This window comes from Haemaphysalis longicornis, unplaced genomic scaffold, assembly GCF_048455015.1.
Source record: "Haemaphysalis longicornis isolate Haplotype H1 unplaced genomic scaffold, Haemaphysalis longicornis Haplotype H1 scaffold_14, whole genome shotgun sequence".
Taxonomy (NCBI): domain Eukaryota; kingdom Metazoa; phylum Arthropoda; class Arachnida; order Ixodida; family Ixodidae; genus Haemaphysalis; species Haemaphysalis longicornis.
Genome location: NW_027526245.1, coordinates 14,582,931 through 14,609,365, shown reverse-complemented (window position 1 = coordinate 14,609,365; position 26,435 = coordinate 14,582,931). Strand labels below are relative to the sequence as shown.

General features: G+C 49.2%; 1 protein-coding gene across 6 annotated transcripts in view; it reads left to right on the top strand.

The window, feature by feature from the left end:
- The window catches only part of Git (ARF GTPase-activating protein GIT1), a 340,959-nt gene that overhangs the window by 249,571 nt on the left and 64,953 nt on the right, over positions 1 to 26,435 (top strand). For 4 of the 6 annotated variants that reach the window (XM_077695261.1, XM_077695259.1, XM_077695264.1 and 1 more), the window contains one exon: positions 21,549 to 21,684. In XM_077695261.1, the coding sequence (XP_077551387.1) occupies positions 21,549 to 21,684 (136 nt within the window). Of the gene's footprint in view, positions 1 to 286; positions 325 to 21,548; positions 21,685 to 26,435 lie in introns of all 6 variants that reach the window. The other 2 variants (XM_077695260.1, XM_077695263.1) reach the window with 1 other exon arrangement.

Below are 26,435 nucleotides of genomic sequence, written 5' to 3'. Positions count from 1 at the left end.
TGAAACACACTAAAAAGTGTACTTGTACCCCTGAGTTTCTACGAATTTGATAATTTGGGCTCCTAAGATAAGGTTCCGAAAACTGCTCCCAAATCTGTCTCACCCTGGAGCACGTGCATAGCACAAGCATTGCCCGAATGTTGTGACCAAAGTGTGTGAGGCAGCGCAGCCTGCAGAGCCAAGCAGCGCCTTGCTCCTCCTCCTCCACTCGAGGAGGAGATCCTTGTGTAGGCTCAGAATGCCATGGGTGGCCGGCAGCCGACACTTCCTCCTTCTCCTCTTTCAGGCCGACCGGGAGCCGGCCGCTGCCGCCGCCGACACAGGGTGAGTCCCTGCAGCCACTGGAGCTGCTGCTGCTGACGGTTTCTGTGGGTGGAGAGGACACGCCCTCCCTGGTCGTCCCTGGCTCGGCATCTGTTTTCCGGTGCTCGCAACCACGCACACATGCTACTGTCCACAAAGGATGGGCCAACAGTTGATGTTGGCTAACTAGATTCGCCAGCACCCTTGTGCCAAGAAAGCACTTCCCTCATGTCCAAGAGTACCAAGCTTGGCATTGTCTGTACACCCGCCCCGTTTTTTACCAATAAGAGAGTTTTAGCTGACCGTTTTTCACGGTCCGCTCCGCTTCGATAGCAAGCGGGAGCGCCATTGCACATGCGTGGCGCGCTTGGCCGCGAACGGCATTGGCTCGGGTCGCGCTGATCGTGCCGCCGATACCGGAGCGGACCGTCGAAAACGGTTAGCTAAAACTCTCTAATATCACGGGAGCGTCGAGCGTTCGGTCGATCAGTGCCGTGTGATGGAATGATACGGCAAACTCAGCGAGAGTCGCCGCGTGCGCACTAACCAAAGGCCGCTGCTGCCGTCGTCTGCTAGGCCGTTCCAAGAGCAGACAGCCGCCCCCCATTTTTTTTTTTGTTCGCTTATCACACTGCCTGCTATACTCGAAATTTTTCGGCAAGATTAGATAAGCGGATAAAAAAAATCGGGGGCGGCTGTCTGCTCTTGGAACGGCCTAGCAGACGACGGCAGCAGCGGCCTTTGGTTAGTGCGCATGCGGCGACTCTCGCTGAGTTTGCCGTATCACTCCATCACGCGGCACTGATCGACCGAACGGTCGACGCTCCCGTGATATTGGTAAAAAATTTGGCGGGTACAAACTTTCCCACTGTATACGTCCCGATCGAGAAACAAATGATTATACCAGTTATCATATGCAGTGATGATAAGGATGGTTACATGAAGGGCCGGACAAAAAAAAGGTGGCTAGAGGCTAGAACCCTTTGACTGTGCACTCATTCAGTGGCTGAACGTAGCGAAAAGAAGCACAAACTATTCATGCATGAACTCTGTGAAGAATAATTTAAAACCAAGTATGGGCCTTTTCTTTTTGTTTTCTTGCAGAAACACACTCGTAAAAAATATTGGCGTGTTTGATCTCAAGCTATACCGGTTCCATAAGGCGATTTTAGTGCGGCAGAAAAATTTTGACCACCTGCGAATAATGAGCATCAATATATCGACACATAGACGTTTTCATCTTCCGTTTCTATCAAAAAAACATCTGCCCGGCCGGAGATGTTACATGCTTCCCTTTTTACTGGATTAACCACTGAAGCTGTCCTGCAGATGACACCTGTTACGGGGCGTACTTCCACAAGCACGCGCCCGGCTAACCACGAACACACGACGCCGGGTAACAGTCAACTGACCCCAAGGCTGTATTTACCTTGGAATATATACATGAGCAATCTTGGCAGTGGTGCCCTCTTTCGGTAGCACACACTGCATCAATGGTCGCCGTGGTGCCATCTGTCTGTACGAGCACACACTACATCCCCCCTTGTTTTGTGATGAACACCACTGCACGCACAACACTAACACTTCACCACACAATCACAAGTCCAATTTTCTAGGCCTCCGGATCAGTCTCCCATACCTAGACACACGAATAGGCGAATGTGGAGACTGGGACTGGGGTGAAGTCACAGAAGACTGCGTAGGAGCAACTAACTCTGCCCCTCCTGCATTAGAGTCTCTGACGGATGGCTCACTCTCGGGTTGTTCTTCGGTGGCAGGCTTGACCGGACCCTCCGGCACTGGGGTGCTGAACTCTGGGACGGGGACGTTGCGCTGGCCCCAGAACCAACGCAGGGCTATTTAGGTCTCGTACCCAGACTTGCTCACCAGACTTGAGAGGGCGTTGTGGGCGAGCCGCATGCCTTCGGTTGAAGTCCTGGGCTTGCTTCCTTCGATTGGCTTGATCGTCCAGGTTGAGGACCCGAGATGACGGCCACTGTGGCTCGAGCTGCTGCGAAGTCTTGGGAGCTCTTGTTTGCAGGCGTCTGCCCATGAGAAGTTGTGCAGGACTTACCCCATTAACGCCTGGAGTGTCCCTGTAGGCGAGCAGTGCCAAGTAGGATCATCCGCCTTGAGCAGCAGGTCCTTGACGGTCCGCACCATACTCTCCACTTGGCCGTTGGACTGCGGGAACCGGAGGCTGCTGGTGACATGCTGTCGGTGACCTGCTGACATGCTCGTAACCCTGTGCGAATGTAGAAAATTCTTTGGATGAGAACTGTGGCCTGTTGTCGCTGCGGACCACCCGTGGGAAGCCATGGCGTGCAAACACGCTCTTGACGTCTGCAATGACAGCCGCTGCTGTGGTCGAGCGCAGACTGATGACTTCAGGAAAGCGAAACCTGAAGTAGACCAGCAAAACATAATCTTGACCTTTCAGGTGGAAAAAGTCAAGTGAAAATCAAAAAGTCCAAATCAAATTTATTTCCGTGTAAAGGTATACAAACATATTAATATACAGACGAGGGTCCCAGAGTCCGCAGACTGTAACGGGACCCTCTATAAAAACGCGCAAAGTGAGTTTGGCGGAGCAGTGATTAAGAAATAAACGTGAGAAAACCTACTAAATAGAGAAGAGAAATACAAATAACTGCATAGATTATTAATTAGCAAACATTGGTTTAAACTAAGTTACATATAAATTCACAATATTCGAAGCAACAGTAACACAATGTAGTACAAAGCAGTAAATGTAGACATAGAAAAGTAAATGGCAATAATAACAAAAAAAACAATGAAAGTCGATACTTGAGGGTTATTACAACAAAAAAATTTTTGAGGGAGTTTTAAAGCTTGTTTTAGACAATAATGATTTTACAGCGAAAGGGAGGCTATTCCAAAATGATATTGCAGCGAAGCAAGAAGTTTTCTTGCCGTAATTAGTATGCACAGTCAGTAATAAGAAGTTGTTATTGGCGGCAAACCTGGTGAAATTTTTAGTCCTTAAGTGATTGAGATCATTGGAATCGTATGAAATGTAACTGTGAAGTAACTTGTAAAAAAAGAGGCCTAAGTTGTAGTGAAATAAATTGTTACAGATAGAATTTTATTCTCACGAAGCAGAGCTGAAGCTGAGGGACGATGTGAACTGCGAGTGATAATCGAATACATTGATTTTGAATGTGTTGAACTGATGAAACGTGGGAAGAGTAGGCAATGCCAGAATTAATGACAGTGAACGAAAGCAAAATACAGTGATAATAGTGCTTGATGTGGGAAAAAAGGTCTCGCCTTTAATAATGCGCGGATGGCAAATGAGGTTTTTTGTTTAAGATAAGAGAAATGGAAACAAAACGTGAGGCTAGGGTCGAGCACAATGCCAAGAAATGTTGTATGGTCACATGGAGCAATGGGGTAAAGTCCGGCATTAGGTCGGGGAGGATGATGACCTGTTTCTTAGAAGTCCTGAAAATCATAAATTTTGTTTTTTCCGGAATAAATAATTGTCATGACACCACTTAATGACGTTATCGAGCGCAGTATTTCATTTCGAGATGAAAGAAATTATTCATTTATCAGATAAAGATATCGTGGTGTCATCTGCATGTAAGACGCAATGAAAAGATTTAAGTCAGTTAGGAACGTCATTAATATATAAATTGAAGAGCAGTAGACCTAAAATACATCCCTGGGGTACACCTTGGTTAAATGTTTTAGTTTCAGAAAAAGTATCCGCCACATATACTATAAACTGTCTGTTGAATAGATACCTTTTTAGGAACGTTAGTGCTAGCCCTGTTACCCCGTAGGCTTCTAATTTCTGGAACAAAACGTCGTTATTGATCGTGTCAAAGGCTTTGCTGAAATATAAAAAAACTGAACCCACGAAATTCCCAGTGTCAATAGATTTTTTTATGTAGTCAGTTAAGGAAAGCAAGGCTAGGTTAGTAGAACGCCCTGATCAGAAACCAGGCTGGCATTCATTCAAGAGATTAAGGCCCGAATTTTAAAACCTTTCTTGCCTTACCCCATTTCCTCACCTTACTGAAGGAGCCCTTCATGCTCCCTTACAGTGAGGCGACCTTGCAGCTCCGATCCTCATTTTTAAAGCCTCCCTCAACGTCCCTTGCCATAGGGCGCCCTTACTCCCGTCAAGGAAGCCATTCGTGCACATGGGTGCGAGGGTAAGCGCAATTTGTTGTTAAAATCAGGGGTGAGACAGTTGCGCAGATTCCGCAATTTTGATACAAATTTGTTTTCCTGCGCCAGGCTGCTCCAAAAACTTGGAAATTGCAAAAATTGCGCCAAACTGCTCCAAAACAGTGTGAGAGCCAATGATTTTAACGCTGCCGTCAGTTTCAGTGGGGAAAAATGCTTACTGACAGCATAATTTTCCACCACCGCCAAGGTGATACTGTTTGTAAAGGTTCAATTGTTTGATTATTCAATAAAAAATCCGCATAAAACTGTCCCCGAGATGGTTTTTTCGGAAGTCACAATGTCGGGTTGCACATGTTATATTCTGTGAGTTTTTAAAGTTCTTCCATCGAAAGCCATTGGATATTCCTGTAGAAAAAATACTTATGAGTACTGAGGCGACAAACTACGTGTGCAAGTTGATGAAAAAAACGGCAATTTTTGGAGCGCCGTATCACCGGAATGACATTACTGGGCGCCGCCATCTTGGTGTGGTGAAGATTGGAAAACCTGGCTGCCCGGCGAAGTGCTTTCTCGAAGTGCTTTCTCACCGATTTTTAGCGTGGTTTTGGTTGTGGGGGTGGCTTGTAGTGTTTGATCTGTTGCGGAAAGTTGCGCCACTCGAAAGACGAGAGGTCATCAAAAACGACGTGGCGCCCACGAATTCGCCGTGTTTTGGCCTTAAGTGTGAGGCGTGGTGCGTGCTTTAAGTGAAATTTCGAATTCATTACGGTGTTATAAAACGCTCAAATATTGCCACCTCTTACAGCGAGCTTGCGGGAATGGGATGATCAACACTGCAGAAGTGGCGCCGCAGGCTACATCGCCGCAAAATGTTCAAGCCATGTCCGATAGCGGGATGGGCTATTATTGCACGCCAGTAATAATGGTTTATAACACACCAACATTACTCAGATTACGATTGTAATGATCGTGCACCTTGGGGTTTGAAATGGGAGGGCTGGTGGGGTGCGACGACTGTCACCTCGCTTTGCGCAACTTTTGCAGTGGCTCTGCCCTTGTACGGAACTCTACGTTATCTATGCGTAAGGCCTAAAAAATTTTAAAATGGTATGTAAAAAGGTAGTAAAGTTCGTACTTTGTGATTATCCGGTAGAAAAAAACTTTATTGAAAGGCTGTTTCAGTGCTATGCACGTTCAAAACCGATTAAAATGTGCGCTTTTCCCCCGGGTTGCCAAAAATTTGAGTTTTTAGGCTCCTAAGGTGACATAGTGAATGTCGTTCTTCTGCTCCAAATCAAGGTTCTTCTGCTCCAAAATCGAGATTTCGCTGCTCCTAAAACTGCTCACAAATCTGATTCAGCTGTCTCACCCCTGAGGTAGCCTTATGGAGACTGAGAATTGGCCACACACACATCACACACATACCTTTTAACAGACGCAAACAAGCCACACAGTCATCGGTGTGGGGGTCAGCTCTCAGTTCTTCATATGCTTATTGAATGCGAGATGTGCAACATAGAGAGAAAACGTCACTTTCAAGAAATATACACTCATTGCATACCCTTGCACCCTTCATTATTTTTAGCAGGTAGTCCCATGTTTTCTTTCAGAAGAGTCTTTAATGACCTTGCCGATGTTGACTTCTGAAAGTACATAACATACTCCCCATGATCTCACTTGGCCTCATGTTCCGTCACAAAACAATGGCGGTATTGTGGGGTTTTTAGCACCTTGCATACCAATATTTCTTACGTTTAATTATGGCCCTATACACCAACTTCCATAGTTTAATTGTAATGTAGTGGATTTTTTACAGATTCTATTTTAATATCGTCTCATAGCATCCCATTATTGTCATGGCGCTCTTTGCCCTCGTCGGCCTTGCGCCATAAAACCCTAAATCATCTTCATCATTTGTCATCACTCAGCATTTTCTGCTCCTCCGTGACAAATACAAGGCAGCTGAATTTTACACAGATGAGTCAAAAACTACCACAGCCGTATCCTGTGCTGCAAATGGCCCCCTGCTTAAAGGGGCCCTGAAAGGCGTTTTGAGCACACTAAATGAAGTAGTGCAATCGTTAGATTGGGTCGTCAAGGTCATCTGGGCAAAGTATTACTCTTTTACGCGCAGCGGAAAGCTCACACTTTTGTTGCAAAGTTTGTCGCTTTTTTCTCACCCTTTCCTTCGTGTTTTTGGACGCCGCCATCTTCACATGTCTACATCATCGATTCCCAGATGTTCGTCATGAGCTAGACATCCTGCTATTGGGCGGCTTTTTCACGCACTTACGGCAAAGAGATGAGTCTTCTGCTCAACGTCGGCTCGCCGGCTGATCTGCCAGCGGAGTGTCGAAGTGCTTGGACATTTTACGACAAACGAAACAAGTGTAAACAAACGCTTAACCGTTAGTATTGAATGCAACACGGCCATAACACGACATGGATATTCTCTTACCTGAGTACGTTTCATAAAGAAAGCGTTGAAGCCCCGTGGCACTTCTTTCGTGCAATAACGCCCTGAGCCGAATGCCCGGGTTTGACGGATACATTTTATTCCACTTCAAAACAATCCAGAGATGCGTTTCGAACGAACACAACGTCACAACATGCGTTGCAAGTCTGAACCGCGATTGACAGACGATGGGTTGCCTCCTCCTGCCCGTCGTAAATTCGGCACTCACCTCGCGCGCGGTTGCGGGGACGAATAGCAAGTCACTTAACTCTGGCGCGCAAGCCGAGATGGCTTTTAGCCACGCACACTGCACATACCCCATGCGAGGTTGAGTCGTACGTCGCTCGAGAAAGATAATCCAAACCATGGGAAGCACTATCCACCCGCAGAAGCACAACGTCGCCGACGTCGCATTTCGTCGCGAAACAAAGGCGTCCACAACACACACAGCATCGCCTCCTCTAATGCCAAACGCATCTCACACTTCCCAATGGGAGTGAGTGGTACGCCTGCAGTGCCCACATGTCGTGAGGTGGGGCCCCGAGCTGAACCGGGATCACGCAACCGTAACTGACTTCTGGGGCGGTTTGTGCCTTGTTGCCAAGGCAACTGATGTTTGAGATTGTCAAAGAAATGGCGCTCGCTCCAGCGCTAGAAAGCTCAGAGCCGCGCCGGAGCATGTTTTGCCAACGTTGCCACTCTCCACCACGCGTCGCCCCAAGCTGAACTGGTCACATGATTGAAGCGTTTTGTGCACGGGTTCTGTATCGGTTTAAAATGTCTTTTTCACATGCCGCCGGCAGGAATTACCACCACCGCAAAATAAGACCCGGCACCAGCGGGGCCACATCTGATACGGCGCTTTTTGGATAAACACTGCGCGGTGCATGAGGGACCGAGCGCACGATCGTCCCCGAGCGGCTGCGAGTTCGCCGCCGATTAAAAGTCACGTGCTGCCCTGCAGCAGCGCACACCGCGAAAGGGCAAGGCCCGGCCGCCGCACAAATGCGGCCAGATTTTTCGTTCGCTTTTCCAGCCTTGAGCGGAATGAGGGATTCAAGGTGTCAACAAAGCTTGCCCGTAGCAGACGGCCGTATGAGCAGCGCGATAGCGGAAGTACGTCACCGCCGAGGAGCGCAGCATCACGGGAGGGAAGGCGAACGCGCCGTCAACAGTGGAGAGTAAGTTGAAAGGAGGAGGAAACGCGGCGCGACGATAATGCGCGGTTTTTGATTTACGATTTCTCAGCTAATACTCATCGCTTTAACAAAATTCTTGCGGGAGGAAATTGCTAATACATTGTGAATTTGTCTTATTTGGTTACATGTACATCCATGCATCGGCGGAAGGTATTTCAGGACCCCTTTAATATGTCCAAAACAATTAACAAGAACACAAGTATATTCACTGCAGAGGCCTACGGTATTCTACTGGCTTCAAAACACATTCTTCAAAACAAAATTAAAAACTTTGTTTATACACGGACTCTCTGAGTGTCGTCTCAAATCTTTCATCTCGGAAGGTCAGTAGAAACCCTACTTTTAATTTTGTTTTAATAGCTCTCTACTCGGCTTATGGCCTGAAACTCGTTGTCACAGTCTGCTGGTTTCCTGGCCACTGCGGCATTGCTGGAAATGAAGCTGCTGACCTTCGTGCTGCAGCTGCCGCCCTTCGAACTAGCATAGACATAAACGAGGTCCCATATCGAGATCTGAAACCTTTTGTAAGAAGGAAGCTGCGGGACCACTGGCAGCAACAATGGGACAGAGAAGTAGAGAATAAACTACATATCATTAAACCCAAAATAGAAAAGCCTCCTGCTGAAAAACATAACAGATTTGTAGAGGTAGCATTATGCAGATTAAGAATTGGCCACACACACATCACACATTCATACCTTTTAACAGATTCAAACAAGCCACAGTGCCATCGATGTGGGGGTCAGCTTTCTGTCCTTCATATCCTTATTGAGTGCGACATGTGCATCATTGAACGGAAACGTCATTTTAATGAAGCTTACACATATAACATTCCCTTGCACTCTTCATTTTTATCAGACCATCCAATGTTCTCATACAAAAAAAGCTTTTAGTTACCTAGCAGATGTATACTTTTTAAAATACATATCATATAGCCCATAACCTCACCTGTGTTCATTATGTGTTTTAAAACGGTGGTGGAACCTGAGGAACCCGGTGGTGGAACCTGAGGAACCTGGTGGTGGAACCACTTTAGGTGCTTGCACTCATTGTTTTAATACTATCACCCTATACACCATTTCTCTTTGTATACTCGCTATGCTTTATGGCCCTATACACCAACACCCTGAGTAAAGTTTTTTAAACTAGTGCCTCCTTTACAAATCCTTCTCATCTCTTTCATCATTGTCATGGAGCTCTTTGCCTTTGTCGGCCTTGCGCCATTAAACCCGAAATCATCATCATAATCAGCCCCATACGAAACTCCAGCGAGCGGCTATACAAGTGCAATCAATTTTTACTGCACCTATTTAGACGACTACACTCAGCAGGCCCAGTAATATGAATATGAACATGAGTTATTTAAAAATGCAAGCATTTACATTCTTTTGTCCACTTCTGGAACCCATCAGAGCACCGAACTGGAACAGGGAAAAGAAATATTTAATTCCCACTGCATCTTGTCAAGGTGTCATGGGCCCAAGCATTTTTCATTCTCGCTACACTTTCCAGCCAGCAGCAGCAAAGTGGTACCCTGAAAGCCCGACGTTGGATCCATTTTGATTTGCCGCACCAGTGCATGAGGCATTTAAAAATGCCTCATGCATCTTTAAAGCCAAAGGCGACAGTGTGTGCGTGAGAAGCAGCGACTTCACAGCGTGAAGGGGTGGCATGAATTCATTCTAACGTACTGCATAATCATCTTCTACTCTCACACAACTTCGTAGCCAGAATGTGTGTGTGAGAGAAGCAGTGACTTCACAGCCAGAAAGCCTACCATGGGCACATTCCAACGTATTTTGTTAAATATTTCATGTCTTACCATTGCTTTCTAGCCAGAGACAACAGTTCAACCCTGCGAAGGAGTTACATTGCACCTTGCAGAAGTGACGTGAAACCACTGCGACCTGTTGAGCAAATTTTTCAAATTTTTTCTGCGTCTGTACAGCCAGAAGCAACAGTGTGCTCAAAAAGTAGCGACATGACACTCTGAAGGCCTGAAGTCAAACCATTTTGATATGCCGCATCACTGTTTTCTATTCTTCTTGAAGCTGTATAAGCAGAAGCAACAGTGCATGCTTGAAAAGTACGAACATAGGATTTGAAGGGGTGACATAACCCATTTATACCTGCTACGCAATTACTGCATATCTTCAACCTGAACCATCTTCAATCACTGTTTGGAAGTTCTCCAACTCTCGACACAGTTGTTGGAACAATAAAAATATCTAAAAGTGGGAAGCGGTGTTGAATCTAAGTGGGAAGGCGTATGCTCCATGGGAAGACGCTCAAACATGTACCCCACTCTGTAAAATAACGGTCTATCATGACTGAGATGCTGGAAATCTGAATGTCTGCCAACGCACATTGAAACCCCTTTGTTGAAACGTAAACGTACAACTCTGTACATTCTTCACTGCACAAGCACCAGAATGCAATCATTAAACTACAGCCATCCTTATGAAACACAGCTGCAACACACAAATTTTTATAACTCATAAAGACCATTCCACAAACTTTGTAGAAAGGTAAAGGTTGTAGAAACTGTTGGTTCATTCCTTCGAAATGCATTCAGCTCTTCCAAAACAACATTAATAGCCGACGACACTTCTCAGAAATTCCAACACTGCAGACAATATACAAGGCAGTTGAACCTGAGCCCATGCATAGTCAGTTTCCCTGATTCCACTTTGTTAAACGTACCGTAATCTTAGCAGGCATAATAAAAAACTGCGCGCATGTGCATATGTATAAAGAAATACGTGGTCATGTCGCGGGGCCACACAATTCCGGCTTTCTTCAATGGAGGGGTTAGAAATCCAGCAATTATGCAGTTCCGATGTTTGTTTACCCCTCTTTTAAAAATGCTACTGATGATTACGACCAACCAGACTCCATGGCAGTCGAGAAACGAAATTCCACCACATTTGATTAGTACCTCAACAACACTCGCACTCGTTCATGCGTTCATGTATGCGCGATATAATGCCCATTGGCACATTAATCCCATCATAGGCACCCATCTCTCGCAGGAAAACAGGTTTATACTGATTTCCTTAAAGGAGCCATGAAGAGAAAATGCAAGTTGGTTTTATTCGAAAGATTTCGTGTTTTATAGTGCCCCCAGCGCTTGTCCGGATACAAACCGTGTTTATTCACTGAGAAATTAAACAATTTAGGTTAAAATTTTGATTTTCCCGCTCAATCGTGCGTTTTCGTGGTCCCAAATGACATCACAGGAACCGACCGCTCTGCAGCCTAGAGTACCTTCATTCACGCATCCGCCGTACAGGGTAGAGACACGTATACGCTGGCGCCGCCATTTTCGGTTGCTGGCTCGCCGCCGAAGCAAGTCATTGTGTCAAAACCGCGCTAAAATTATCGCCGCAACGCGGTTTACTGAAGAAGTTTGAATCATATTGTCTGTTTCGCGTTGCTAGGTCTCGTGGGAAACGAAAAGAATAACGCGTTGAGCCCGTTGGCCCAATTGCGGCGGCACGGGACCGTTCAAAGGTTGTCTCCACCCTGTACAGCGGTGGTGGTTTGTTCCCGCGTTTCTTTACGTTCCGTAACCTAGATGGCGCCACCATACCGTGGCAAGCGTTTGGTTTGTTTTGCCCGCATTTAAACATGGCTTGTTTTTGTTCTGGGAGAAAATATTGGTTCCCTGAAACAGTGCTCGCTCGACAAATGGGGTCACGTAAGACACCGTTGCTTGCGTCAATCGGCCAGTGTCGTCTGAGACAACCCCAAGCCCCGTAGTGCTGTGCAGCTAAACCAAGCATGCTGTGCGCAGTACGAACAGCAGAACGCATCAGTACTTCTATGTTTACATGTGCTTTCGTAACTTCCACTGTTTGTCCCATCATTCTCATTGCTTTGTAAAGAATGTGCCCTAAATTTAAGCGCAAATCGCTCGTTCGTCTAGTTTGTAAGCTCTACCTAATTTGCGTCTGCTTCTGCCAGCCTCCGCCAATCGCAGAGCTTAGCTCATGTGACATCACAGGTTCTGTTGCGGGAAATGAGCTGGTGGGTCGCATGACCATTCCCGTTTTTCCTAATTATGTAGCTTATTTGAGCGAAGTTTACGTGAAAAGTGGTGTCAGTATGATTCTAACGAGACAATCTTTTGAATGAACCAAACTTGTGTTTTCTCTTCATGGCTCCTTTAAAGCTACCCAGTCTCGGATAATTGTGAGCGAACGATTCTTTGCGAGTCTCTGCAATAATCTTGTAATCATAACGGTTTACGGCAGAAAAAAAAAAGACACGCCACGCCACTGCACCGTCCTTGCCCCGACAAGCCAGATAAACGCGAATCAGTAAGGGAAGATACCTTACGTTGTAAGATTTGACAGTCGACTTAAAGCGTAAAGCTGTACGAGCGGCCGTTTCCGGCCAAAAAACACGTCACACACGTTTGCACAACCCGCGTCGGGCAAGACAGACACCACTTAGGGCTGCGCTCAACATGGGGTGCTGCCTAAGTTCACAGCAAGAAACTAGGACGCTGGCAACTTGTTACCGCTACTGTCGTAGATAAAAGCAGATCGCATTATTTCCTCACAGAGGTTGCGTTACACCGACACAATTTCCACAGTCACAGTAGCAACAGATGCAGCTTCGTTCTCATATCGAGTTCGGTGACGACGTTCCGCATAAAAACTGCCCACCACGATTTCCCCACGTACAAACCACGTCGTACATAAAAACTGCCCACCACGATTTCCCCACGTACAAACCACACATACGGGACAGAGGTCGATAAACGGCTCCTTGATGCACTACAGCCCATTCGTAACAAATTGCATACAGAGCTTTTGGTTCTTGGCAACCTCGTTGTCGCTGGACGACGCAGCCAACGCAGCAGCGGTCAACGAGCGAGTGCGGTCATATTGGAAGTAGTTCTCCTCTCAAACGTACGCCGCAGGCGTCACACAAACGGCGAGACGCCATTGGTTGCGGATGAACACAAAATCCCTGTGATGTTGCAAAAGCCGCTGCAGAGTTAAGCTGTCTTCAACTACAGTGGCGCTGCAGAAGCTTGAGGGACGTGGTTGACAATCTTGCAAGGCGACAGGGAGGACGTGGCTTGGCCTCGAGGTCTCCTGGTCGTTTGCGCCCAGCAGAGAACTCACCGACCGCCGCGTTACTCCTGCCTCCACCACGCTTCCGCTTCCCTTCCTCTTCCTCATCTTCCTTCTTTTCTTTTTGACACCAGCACGAGCGCTTGTAGTCTTCACTTCTGTTGCTCAGGCTAAAAAGCGCCTCCTCACACCGGCGTCTATCCTATTGCTCCATTTCGACGTGGTCAAAGCGGTTTGGAAAATTCAGACAACCAAAGAATTTGTCACAAGAAGAATGGCGTTGCTCTGCGCCCGCAAGCTACAAGACGTTAGGCCTAACTTCCCATTTTGAGGTTTAGGACGTTAGGTTACATATTTGGGTTAAACACCTCAAACCGGAACTTACTCAAAGTGCTCACGGAATGCCAGGCAGCAGGTGCCCCTAACCCAAGCGTTAGGCCTACGCAGTGCACACTCACGAGTTGCTGTGGGTATTCTAGAAAAGTGGTGCGTACTTCCAGAGTAACACGTATGGTATTGGCCAACTAAAGAATCCATCACGAGAAAGCTTTGTGCTCAACCATTGATTGATTGATTGCAGGGTTTAACGCGCCGACGCAACGCAGGCGATGAGGCACGCCGTAGTGGAGGGCTCCGGATTAATTTTGACCACCTGGGGATCTTTATCGTGCGCCAAAATCTCGTACACACGGGCGTTTTTGCTTTTGTGCTCAACCATTGTCGTCATTAGACGGAGGGGTGCTTGATTGTTTTTAAACACATCATATAGTCTGTTTTACATCCTCATCTTGCGATTATGTACCCGTGCAACTGCGGCAGCCAGCGATCGTATGTAGCTGGCAAAACAGAATTAGTTCTACCGACCGACGCCGCGTTTTTTTTTTTGTTTTTTTTAATAGCCGCGGCTGACTTTTACATTATTCTTTGTGTTCTACAACGAGATCACCTTTCCCTGGACAGTAAAAAGGCTCTGATTCAGGTCAAGTTTTAGTTAGTAAATAACTTTGACAGAGAACCTAGCTAGGTGCATTTTTACTCGGTCCTTTGCTGCATATTTCCAGTACAGTTGTTTACAGCATGCTGATGAAGTCATTCGCGCTGATGCCGACAGAATTCTGGAACCGCCTCTTCCGCCCTCTTCAATTCCATCCTTGATCACATCGTCAGCATGCTGTCATTTTACCTGCAGTCCACAATAGTGAAGGTTGATGGTGAAGTGTTCATTCAGAAATATGGGGTGTGCATCGGGTCATGCCTGGCACCAGCACTCAGCAACCTCTTGTTGGCCCGCTTTGATTAGAAGACTGGTGGAGGCCCTAAGGGAATCTGACGTCGTCATAGTGTTCCGCTTCGTGGAGGATTTTTTGGTCCTGTACAAACAGGGTGACGACAGAACGGCGCAAGTGGAGCGGATATTTGGGATATTTGCTTCGGTTTTGGATGTGTTCACCCTCACAAAGGAACTTCCTGAAGAAGGGCGCCTCAGGTTTTTGGATGTGAGTCTCCTGTTCGCAAAGGACCACGTGTGCTGGTGATACGAACCGCACTCCCAAAAAAGTCTGCTCCCGTTTTCGTCGGCGCACTCAAAACTGGTGAAGAGGGGTATCGCCACGACTGCACTAAGGAGCGCCCTGCTTCGCTAGTGCCCCCACCAAGCTCCAACAAGTTTTTATACCCAGGTGAGGCGTTTGGGGACGGCAGGTTTTCCGAATGAGTTCCTGACGGCGGTAGCGGAAAGGCGAGTTAACGGGACGAAGGACTCGAAGGCTGGTGGAGCCGGAGCGAGTTGCTGTTATACCGCATATTCATGGCGTATCCCATCGGCCCAAGAAAGTAGGAAACCGGGCAGGCGTAAAGGTTGTGTTCTCAGCAAAAAACAAGTGAGTAACTTGTGCGGCAAAGTGAATGCTGTGTCGCATAATGAAGAACGAAGAACGTGCACCACGAATCATGCCACACGCTTCACGGAGTGCACCAAAGAAGTTGCTTACGACATTCCACTTTGTTGTGGTCGCTCGTACGCAACGTTGCTCGTACGTCTGGCAGACTGGAAGATGCGTGAATGATCGGCTGCGTGAACACGCCAACTCGCTGAAGACACGCACAGGAAGCAACCTCGCACTTCCTTGCACATCATGCAACTGCGTACCCCGTTTGGATGACCGCGCCATTTTGAAGAGGTACAGAGATACAGACACGAGGGAGATACACCAAGCTTTCGAAATTGCATCAAGAAAGAAAAATGCGTCAGTAAGCCATCGGTGGCTTTAACAGAAAAAGAGATAAATTACCGGAATGGGTAAACGTGGGAGTGTAGATACCACAAGATGTGATTACGTCTTCTCATGGTTGTGCAAGTCTTCTGTTTTTGTTCGCAAAAGGAAACAAGAAGCGTGAAGGGTGCGGCAAGAAACACGCCGACCCCTACATGGACTGCAAAGTGGGTGTGGTATATCAAATACCATTGAAATGTGGCAAAGTCTACATAGGGCAGACCGGACGCTGTATCAATGACCGTATGCGTGAGCATGACCTCTCCGTCAAAAACAAAACTATTGCCCACTTGCCCGCTCACTGTCGCCTGCATGAGTGGCTAGTGTGAACCACTGTTAAAAGAAGTTAAGGTTCTGCGCAGGCTCAGCGACACGAAGGCACGGGAAATTTTAGAGGCCTACCATATGAGAAAGGAGGGAGAAGGATACGTGAGTGATGCATCGGTGTTTCTTCATAAAGCAGAGATTGTGTTTCTTGACATGTGTCTGTAGCGTTGTGATAAAGCTGCCTGTAACAATTGTATTAATTGAAGGAATGCGCATGTGTAACCAGGTAGTCGTGTACTTATATTTGTATGATCTGTTCAATAAAGTTTAGTTGAGAGTTTGCGCTCGTCCTGTCAGTCCTGTGCGCGGTGTTTTTTTCACGCAAAGCCCGTGTTCATTCGCCAAGACGCACCAACTCGCCCAACAACAAGTTCTTCTAAACCATATCGGTAATGGTCTTGTTGAGGTGCTCTGTGAGTCCATTTGTTTGGGGATGATATGGTGGTGTGTGGCAGTGACTGGTTTTACTTAGTCTGAGTATGTCCGGCATAAACTGCGACGGGAATGCAGAGACGTGGTCAGTGATGAGCACTTGGAGCACCACGCCACTAAACAATGGTCTCAATAAAAAATCTGTTTCAGCGCTTTTTCTAAACGGGAGGTGTAAGGTCCACTTATGAGATTAGCGGCCAGGCGCCCGGGCTGCGCGTGAGAACCCGCCGCTCTGTCTAGCGACGTAGCACCGCCGACACTGCGCTGCAACTGCCGCTAATTCGTCGCGGCGCGCACGGGAGACGGATTGTCTGGCCCACCGCATTCCTCAAGGATAATTCCCCATTGAGAAAGCCGACGGCGCCGCCGAATTCCAGGAACGTCGAGGAGGTGGAGGGATTACCGGCGTCTCCATTGTTGTCGCGCCCTGGTCAGCATGACGCACTGTCGCCTTCTTTCGTTTTCACCCCGCGGGGTCGCTCGAACCTGCTCGTCTGCGGGCGTGCCATTGACCAGGAGGTGGCGGCGCCTCAATGAATACTCCGTGGCGTGCTGAGTGACAGCTGTCTACGTGTATTTGGGCACGCCCATACGCGTGTACGAACGCTACAGGGGCGTTCCCGAGAGAGTGTGATCTCGAGGTTATATAAGGCCGAACTTGGCCGTTGGAAGTCGTTCTTGTCTGAGCGCTGAGCTGGCAGTTCCCGGTGGGACAAGGAGTCTCCACCGTTAAAGCTAGGTTGGGATTTATGAGCCCCCCTAGTTGAGGTTAAGATCGCGTCGGAGGTTTAGGGTGCAGCGCCGCACCGGGCAACTAGACGGATCTTGCGGCGAGACAGGGTCTCGGCCGTTGTTTCTCGAGCGGTTTGTGTACGCTCCGAGCATAGGAGAGTTAGACGAAGTTGAGAAGCCGAAGTGATTTGTGCGCACTTGGAGCTAGCGTCTAGCTGAAGTTTGAAGTTTTTCTTTTCGTTACTCATGTACCCAGTTTTCCTACTGTAAATAGCTGTATATAAACCCTTCGTTTCATTTAATCAACCCCAACGCCTTGAGTTCGTCAATTCGACCGCCGTCTCCCAGAACTTCAACACCATCGCCCAGCCAGCCTCCTGCCAAATCAACCGGAGCCCGGGCGATTGGGTTCCTGATCGACACCGGACTTCGGGGAAACGATCTTTACTGGAGGGCTTTAGATTCCACGCATCATGTCATATAGCCCGTCGCTATTATGACCCGCCAATTCCTTGAGTTGAAAACGGGAGATGGGCCAAGAAGATCCATGCGTATTTTATCTAATTGTGCTTTAGGTGGCTCAATAGTTAGAGAAATCCGGCCGGCCGTGCAGGCAGTTTCTTTCGTCACTGGCATTCCCGGCACGTTGTTGTGTAATGACTTGGGAAGGCGAGGCCAGTAATAGTTCTTCGGTGCCCAAGGTGTCCAGCAGTGGGGTGGTGATGACATGCTTCAATAGCCTCGGCGCAAAGGCTGTCTGTCACGACAGAAAGCCACTACCAGCCGCTTGCGCTGAAGCAGGACGATGAGCATGTGAAGGCCTTGGAGCAGCTCAGGATCCTGCCACTGCTGGGCTGCCATGTCCGAACTGTGAGAAAGGCGTCGTCGTCATTGTCCACATCAGTGTGGGTGTCTTTCACGGGGGCCCAGGACAGGCACTGTGATCGTGATGCGATTGATTGTAAAATGAAATTCTGGGAGGTTGGGAAGGCCCCTCGGAACGAGCAGTTGGCTAGACAGGTCCCTGAGGTTGGCAAGCCAACACAGTGAATTTTATTGGTTAGGCTTGTGCGAATAGCGATATTTTAGTTCAAAGCGAATAGTCCGTGGGGTCGAATAGTTGTCAGGTGTCCAAAGAACAGAACTGAACAGTTTAAAATTGTTCTGTGCAAAAATTGTATATTTCTGGGTGTCCTTATTTCCGGCCGTGTGAGCATCTGCCATTCCTGTATGTGCCAGTTGAAATGAGCTGTCCATGACGTAGCATGTTACCTGCAAATAGCTTTCATTAGCACACGATACTCGTTATTGAAATTGCCTCTGCTCCGTTGTCAATCACCGCCTTGAGCTGTTTAACAAGTTTTGCTTCTTCGAAGCGTAGTGCTCCGAAATTATTGCTCTGGAAAACGTTGTTTGCGACGGCACAACGTACTCGGGCATAGCAGCGTTCATAACGGCCACAAAGCCCGGCTCCTCAACCACACCGTAAGAATGCATCCCGCGCACTATGAATTCGGTAATAGCCTTTGTCCTTTGCTGTGCTTTTGGCGCCGTATGCTGTAGCTCCGGCTTGAAACGGTCAGCTACTGAAGGCTGTTGCGCATCGGGCTTAGTGACAGCAGTAGATTTCATGCTTTTCCACACAACATTCCTTTTCGTGTGCCACGTAGACATCCGGGTCCCTCGTTGAATGCATCGCCAGAGTCGTCTTCAGACTAGCGTGGCATTTGAGACACTGAGCTTCCTGGCCTGCCGGGACCTTCCCAATAAAGTTCCATATCGGGTTGGCACCCGCGGAAGCATTGACCATGTCACTTGACTGACTGAAGCAACTGATGCTCGATGCACGCTTGCCACGCTGTAACCAAACAAATCGTTCGACTACCGTTCCATTGTTTGAAACAATGAAACGGGAGCCTTGACTTCAACCTTGATGAACGTGCGCGCGCAAGATGGCTACAACGTCCTGAATATGGTTTAACGTGTCTTGGCTCCACATGTAGCCAAGATGTAGGCCTGATGTTGATGGCACTGCGGCTTGCCTAACGAAGCCGAAACTCCTGATAGTACTTTAGCGCAGTTTTGATATTTGTTCACTCCAAAAACTTGGAAATATCGGAAATCTTAAATTTGGGTGCAAGTGAATTCGAATACTGTAATATTCATTCGAATGAATGAGCCTAGTATTGGTGACCACACGGAATGCCTGTCCATACAATAGGGTCAAAACTTGGTGACTGCCCAAACGACCGCAAGCCACTCCTTTTCTGAGTTGTGTCCCGCCTTGGTAAGAGTGCGACTTGTGGAGGCTATGACGTGCTCAGCACCGTCTTGCATTTGAGCAATCACTGCGCCAGTATTAGTGTCAGTATGAATTTCCGTTTCAGCGTCCTGGTGAAAGTGCCCTAGGATGATGAACTTTTTCTGCAGAGCTGTTTTCAGCTTCTTGAAGGCCTGCTGAGGTGCGGCTATCTGGGCGAAGTTCCGTACGTTGGCAGTGTGTGCACAGGCCTCGAAATCTCCTGACTGCTGACGGGAAGGCAGAAACGGCGGTTGTTTTCTCAGGGTCAGCACTGAAACCTTTCCTATAAACTTCAACTCACCGTATTCGAACTGGCATTTCTTCGTATTGAATGTGAGACCAGCAATTTCCATGGCATTAAGTACTGCTCTAAGCTGTTTTGAGTGCCCATCACATGGACTGGCAAAGGTGACAATGCCGTTCAGATAAACAAGGCAAGTCTGCCACTTAAGGCCACCAAGAACGGGGCCCATGACGGGCTGGAATGTCACTGGGGCTGTACAGAGTGCGATAGGCATCACGTTAAATTGTATGAAGCCTGTCTAAGGTAATAAAAGCTGCCCCAATCTGCCAGTACCCACTCTACAGGGTTATTGAGGAGATGTAGCGGGCGCTCCAGGGCGTCATCGATGCAGGGGGCAAGCATCACGAGGTTTGTAGAAGCTTTTCATTACTTCTTTTGTCGGCAACACCACCTCTCACCATTGCCATGCTTAGATTTTCCAGCAAGGCTTTCTCGATGAGATGAGCAGAGTGGCGAAGGCTGTGATGGCGTCGGAGATATTCCTCAATTTCACAAGGCCGTAACAGGCACGGATCACTTGGACGGAATCCGCAAAGTAGGGGTCAATGGTGTGATCTGGCTGGGCACTACAGTGGAAACAAAGGGGACGGTTATTTGTCGTTTGCCAGGCATGTTTTTCGGGCTGTGGGCCCAGCAGAGGGAAGTACGGCAGTTTTATGGCACATTGTCGTGGCGTGCAGTGACTGACGGGCGTGGCGGGCGGGCTGGCAGAACACGGAAGGACGTTCAGGGACGACAGTGCTGGTCGAAATCCTGGGAACAAAAGTCCGCTGCAGTTGAGCTGCCGATGCTGAGGCTGGTCTTTTGAGCGCCAGGAACAGCTTTTGTAGCTTTACCCAAAGGACCTTGCGGGTAGCCTCGCGGAGGATCAGAGCTGTGTCGGGGGGCAGCTTTCTTTATTCCTCGCTGCCAGCACTGGCTCGATGTTTGTGGCCTGAGTAACTCATCAACCGCAGGACTGTGAATGAAGCTGCCAAAAATGTCACTCCTGGGGCCTCTTGTTCGGGTGCGCACCTTGCTTTCGTCAGTTGGCCTGCAGATCGGCTCGGGTGCTCAACTGGAGAACATCTGCGATGAAGTTGGTAGTGCCTAGAACCGGTTCCTTGGGCCCTTTGACGTTGGAAGTTGTTGGCAGGACATGGCAGCTGCCTCGTGGTTGACAACCCAGTTGCGAGCCGTTCCTTCCAAAGAGAAGTACGAATTCTGGCGGCGCTGGTCTTTGTGTTACACTCACTTGTACTGCTCGATACAATCCTCGAAGCTGTTCGCTGTGGGCTGGTACAAAATATGCGCTGGGCTCGAAAGCATCAGTCTGCTGTGACTGGGACGTCATGTTTATGTGTCTCGCGTGCGTCCATTTGGGATCTGCAGTCAGTTGGCCGAATTGCAGCCTGTGGCCTTGCAGAATGCTGGCTGGTGTGACTGTTGGAGAAAGGCTCGCCGGTGGAGCTCAGGATATGGCTGAGCTCATGGGACCGTGAGGAAGTACTTGGCATGAATGGAGCTTACCCGGCTCCTCTACCACAAAGTGTCACGAATGACACTTGGGGCCGTAAACAGTAAAGGGGCTGAAAATTGATAGCAGTGGCCGAGAGAGCTGGTGACGCCAAGCTGACGATGATTGCGGTCATGATTAAAGTTCTCGAGTGGTTCTGGGCAGTCCATTCCTTACACTAAACGCAACACTCAGGGAGGTGCCACCGGCACGATGCGGAGCTTGGGCGTTGGCACGGCTGTAGAGGGGTGCAGGTAGCTCCAGGGACAGCTGCCTAGTGCTCACCTCGGAGCGCAAACAAATGATGCACCGCAAATGGTCAAATGCGGTCGCAAGCGGCATGCCAACATCCCGGTTTGGGTGGTGGGCTTTAGCAGGAACTAGCGCCGACGCTCTGCCCTTCGTGTTGAGATTGCTGTTTTTGCGATTGCGAGCACAAGACGCACGTTGAGCGCCAAGACCCTTTTCCCTGCTGCAGGCCCTGCCTGCTTCCCAGCTACCAGGAGGTGCTGGCGCAGACGGAGAAGATCACGCGGGCTATCCAGGACCTGCTGGCCTCGGCACAGGAGGGAAACCAGGACGCCTTCCTGCCCTGCTCGCGCAGCATCCTCCAGGTACCTCACCCGAGTATCGGGGTCTACAAAGCAATGTCGCCTTACAAGTAAAGCATATATATATCCCTCCTGAGAGAGAGAGAAAGCCGAGAGGTTTGCCAGAATCTCTACACTGACATGCTACTCGGCGGGGGAATGGGTAGGGGAGGCCCTATTGGGAAGGAGATTTTAGGGTGGCGCCCCTAGCGGCGCCAACGAGAAACTGAATAGAGGGGAAACAAAGCTGACGACACAGGCTTTTTTATAAAAACATGGCCGAAGACGTACCTTATATTTCTGGAGAACGATATTTAGCCCTTTATCCAATTCTAGAGAGCGCTTTTGAGTGTGATCTGAAAGAATTACTCCAACTGTACACATTTCCCGAGAAGATTTTGCTTGCTGTTTTACAGCATTTTGTCCGGACTAAAACCCCACTTACCTAAAATTCAGCCGTCCCTCCACGAGAGCTGCCGCACTCATTCATTCTTACCATATCTATGAGAATCCGTACAACTGTTGCACCTAAAAAGTTAGTAAAAGAAGAAACAGAGGAGCGAAATCTCCAACGTTGTTTAGTTCACGGCGTTCGAATGAAATCCCAGTTTGGTAAGAAACTGCATTCGCGTTGGTGTACTAGTCCCCCGACAGGTGCAAAATTTTGTCTACCCCACTGAACATAGTCCCACACAGTAGACGCTGAAGGTGGCGGAGTTATAATACCTTCACAGGCTTTTGCACACTATACACATGCAAATACGCGCGACACTGACCTGGTTATATACGCATGAAAAGCTCTGCTAAGTTCGTTAATCGCGCGCGGACGTAAAGCGTGAACCGCATTGAGCGTTTTTTCACGCGATTTGCGCGCGTCGGCGTTGCGTGTGCGTTTTTTCGACGCCCGCGTCGACGATTCCGCGCCCGCGGCAGCATCTGCCTTGGTTAGATTTTGACGCGCGTCGCGCGCCGCAGTGGGAGCAGCCTGGCGACTTGCGCCAATGGGGAGGCGCGCGCCTCATGGCGGCGTTTTCAAAGCACTCGAGACAGCCGGCTGGCTCGGCCGGGGATCTTTAGGCTTACCACCCCGGCAGATATTGCTTGGGCGCATTCAGTAGCGGCGCGGATAATGTTTTATAGTACCGTTTTCACCCACATTACAAGCTCCTTTACCGCTCAAACAACTTCGTGCGTGTCTTGAGCGGCATTTTAAAGAGCGCTCAGAAGCGGTCGCTACAGCTCCCGACGCCACTTCGCGGCCGAAGCCGCCGCCATGTTTCCGCCGCCTGCCGCGCCGCGCGCAGCGTGCGGGTGGCTCCGCGGCAGCGGCAGCGCGCCTGTGGCGTGCGCGGCGCGTTTTCGCCAGCAGAAGACGCTCCATGCGGTTCACGCTTAAAGGGGCCCTGAAAGGCGTTTTGAGCACACTAAATGAACTAGCGGAATCGTTAGATTGGGTCGTCGACGTCATCTGTGCCAAGTATTACTCTTTTACGCGCAGCGGAAAGCTCACACTTTTGTTGCAAAGTTTGTCGCTTTTTTCTCACCCTTCCCTTCGTGTTTTTGGACGCCGCCATCTTCACATGTCTACGTCAACGATTCCCAGATGTTCGTCATGAGCTAGACATCCTGCTATTGGGCGACTTTTTCACGCACTTCCGGCAAAGAGATGAGTCGTCTGCCCAGCGTCGGCTCGCCGGCTGATCTGCCAGCGTACTGCTGGAGTGCTTGGACATTTTACGACAAACGAAACAAGTGTAAACAAACGCTCAACCGTTTGTATTGAATGCAACACGGCCATAACACGACATGGATATTTTCTTACCTGAGTATACTCTGAGAAAGCGTTGAAGCCCCGTGGCACTTCTTTCGTGCAATCGCAGAGAACGCCCTGAGCCGAATGCCCAGGTTTGACGCACACATTTTATTCAACTTCAAAACAATCCAGAGATGCGTTTCGAACGAACACAACGTCACAACAAGCGTTGCAAGTCTCAACCGCGATTGACAGACGATGGGTTGCCTCCTCCTGCCCGTCGTAAATTCGGCACTCGCCTCGCGCGCGGTTTGCGGGGACGAACAGCAAGTCACAACTCTGGCGCACAAGCCGAGATGGCTTTTAGCCACGCACACTGCACATACCCCATGCGAGGTTGAGTCGTACGTCGCTCGAGAAGGATAATCCAGACCATGGGAAACACTATCTACCCGCAGAAGCACAACGTCGCATTTCATCGCGAAACAAAGGCGTCCACAACACACACACCATCGCCTCCTGTAATGCCAAACGCATCTCGCATTTCCCAATGGGAGTGAGTGGTACGCCTGCAGTACCCACATGTCGCGAGGTGGGGCCCCGAGCTGAACCGGGATCACGGAACCGTAACTGACTTCTAGAGTGGTTTGTGCCTCGTTGCCAAGGCAACCGGTGTTTGAGATTGTCAAAGAAATGGCACTCGCTCCAGCGCTAGAAAGCTCAGAGCCGCGGTGGAGCATGTTTTGCCAACGTTGCCGCTCTCCACCACGCATCGCCCCAAGCTGAACTGGTCACATGATTGAAGCGTTTTGTGCACGGGTTCTGTATCGGTTTAAAATGTCTTTTTCACATGCCGCCGGCAGGAATTACCACCGCCGCAAAATAAGACCCGGCACCAGTGGGGCGACATCTGATACGGCGCTTTTTGGATAAACAGTGCGCGGTGCATCAAAGAGAACGAGCCCACGATCCTCCCCGTGCAGCTGCGAGTTCGCCGCCGATAAAAATCACGTGCCGCCGATAGCAACTGCACCAACGTACACCGCGAAAGGGCAAGGCCAGGCCGCCACACACATGCGGCCAGATTTTTCGTTCGCTTTTCCAGCCTTGAGCGGATTGCGGGATTCATGGTGTCAACAAAGTTTGCCCGTAGCAGACGGCAGTCTGGCCAGCGCAATAGCGGAAGTACGTCACCGCTGAGGAGCGCAGCATCATGGGAGGGAAGGCTGGCGCACCGTCAACAGCGGAGAATAAGTTGAAAGGAGGAGGAAACGCGGCGCGACGATAATGCGCGGTTTTTGATTTACGATTTCTCAGCTAATACTCATCGCTTTAACAAAATTCTTGCGGGAGGAGATTGCTAACACATTGCTTTATTTGGTTACGTGTACATCCATGCATCGGCGAAAGGTTTTTCAGGACCCCTTTAAGAGCCACCGAACTGCCCTAACGGCTGCCCGAGCTTTCTTTGCGTGCTGTCGTTCGGGAGAGGGGAACAAAAAGAGCAGTGACCTCCCGCATTTTTGTGTGTTTGTATTGATTCCGACCACCCAATAAGTGCAGAGTGCTGGGGAAAGAATAGAGGTAGGTGGTTGAGGTGGCGGCCAGATTGTCAACTTGTCTTTCTTTGAAGGCATTTATTTGCAGACCGCCACGGGTCGCTTGATTGTTTAGACCAATGAGTGTGGGTGTCGCGGCGGCAGCTTCTGTTTCAAACGTACTGGTTTTCTCGATGTGCTAAGGTTGCGCGGGAAATGTGCGCTTATCGCTCGTTCAGTTAGTTCGTCTGTGCCGGTGTGCAGTGTGTCCCTAGAGTTATGAAACTCTATGGTATGTACATCTCGTGGTTTGCCTTCAATTACCTGTGCTTGTTCCATCACTGTCTGCGTGTCAGCTCGCCCGTCTTATAGGCGGTATTCAATGAAAAGTTTAGCGGGCGATTTCTCCGCCTGGCCACACTGAAAACCACCATGTCGGTAGCCACCGTGCCAGCGCATGCGCTCTGCGCCCGCATCTCGAAGAAAGAAAACACAGCAGCGTATGTGGTCTGCTGCGTTTCAGCCCGATTATCGGTAGTGGCGTCAACAGATATAATATTAATTGCACACACATTTAAGTGGTGGCGCTCTACCTACCCTCGAGCACTTCGAATCCACGGAGGATGAAATCGCGGCTTCGAACGGCGCGTATAAGCAGCGTAAGGCCGACGCTGTAGTTGGCTGCCGCCGCGGATGTCGACGCAAGTGCACCCGCACCGCTTCCACGACTTCGTCTGGTATGTGCCCTCTAATACGTGGTTGAGTACGAAAACTGAATAATTTCTTTGGAGAAATGGTTCACGCGTACACCGATTTAGCGCTGGCTTTCTCTTGCGCTAAATGTTTCACACTCAGCAAAACAACTCACGTCTGACGTTAGAGCGCGGCGGCTGGCAATCAGCTGATCTGCGGCGGCTACTTCATACACGTCTGGTGATAGGTAGATCGTACTGTGCTGCAATCAGCAGCACTTGGCGTTGAGGTATTACTTTGCGTTCAGTGGGCAACAGTTCGGAAATGATGCAGTTCCTGCCGTCAAAGGGACCACTGCGCTCACGTTGCAACCTTTGTGCCACGACCGACTCCCACTCGCTCGTAGGTGTGCGCTGGCGCTGGGGCTGAATTGCAGATAAGGTTGTCACACTCATGAGCGGAATCATGACTTTTCACGTAAGCAGCGCTATCACGGTACAACTGACTATCGAATCACTCGCACACGCCTTGCACGGAAACAAGGTCACGTCGCTGCTCGCGGCCTGCCTGGCCGCCATGAAGGCATGGACGAGAAGAGGGGTCTGCGGGCCGTGCGCACGTCACCTTGGCAGCAGATGCGTGGCCACAGATAAGGCGGCGCACTCGCATGGCATGCATTACACGCCATTGAATACCGGCTATATGCGCTGCCGGCTCTCCGTGCGACGACGTCTAATGACCATTGGATACCGACTCAAACAGTGTGTGGTACGTGTAGCGCTGCCTATTTT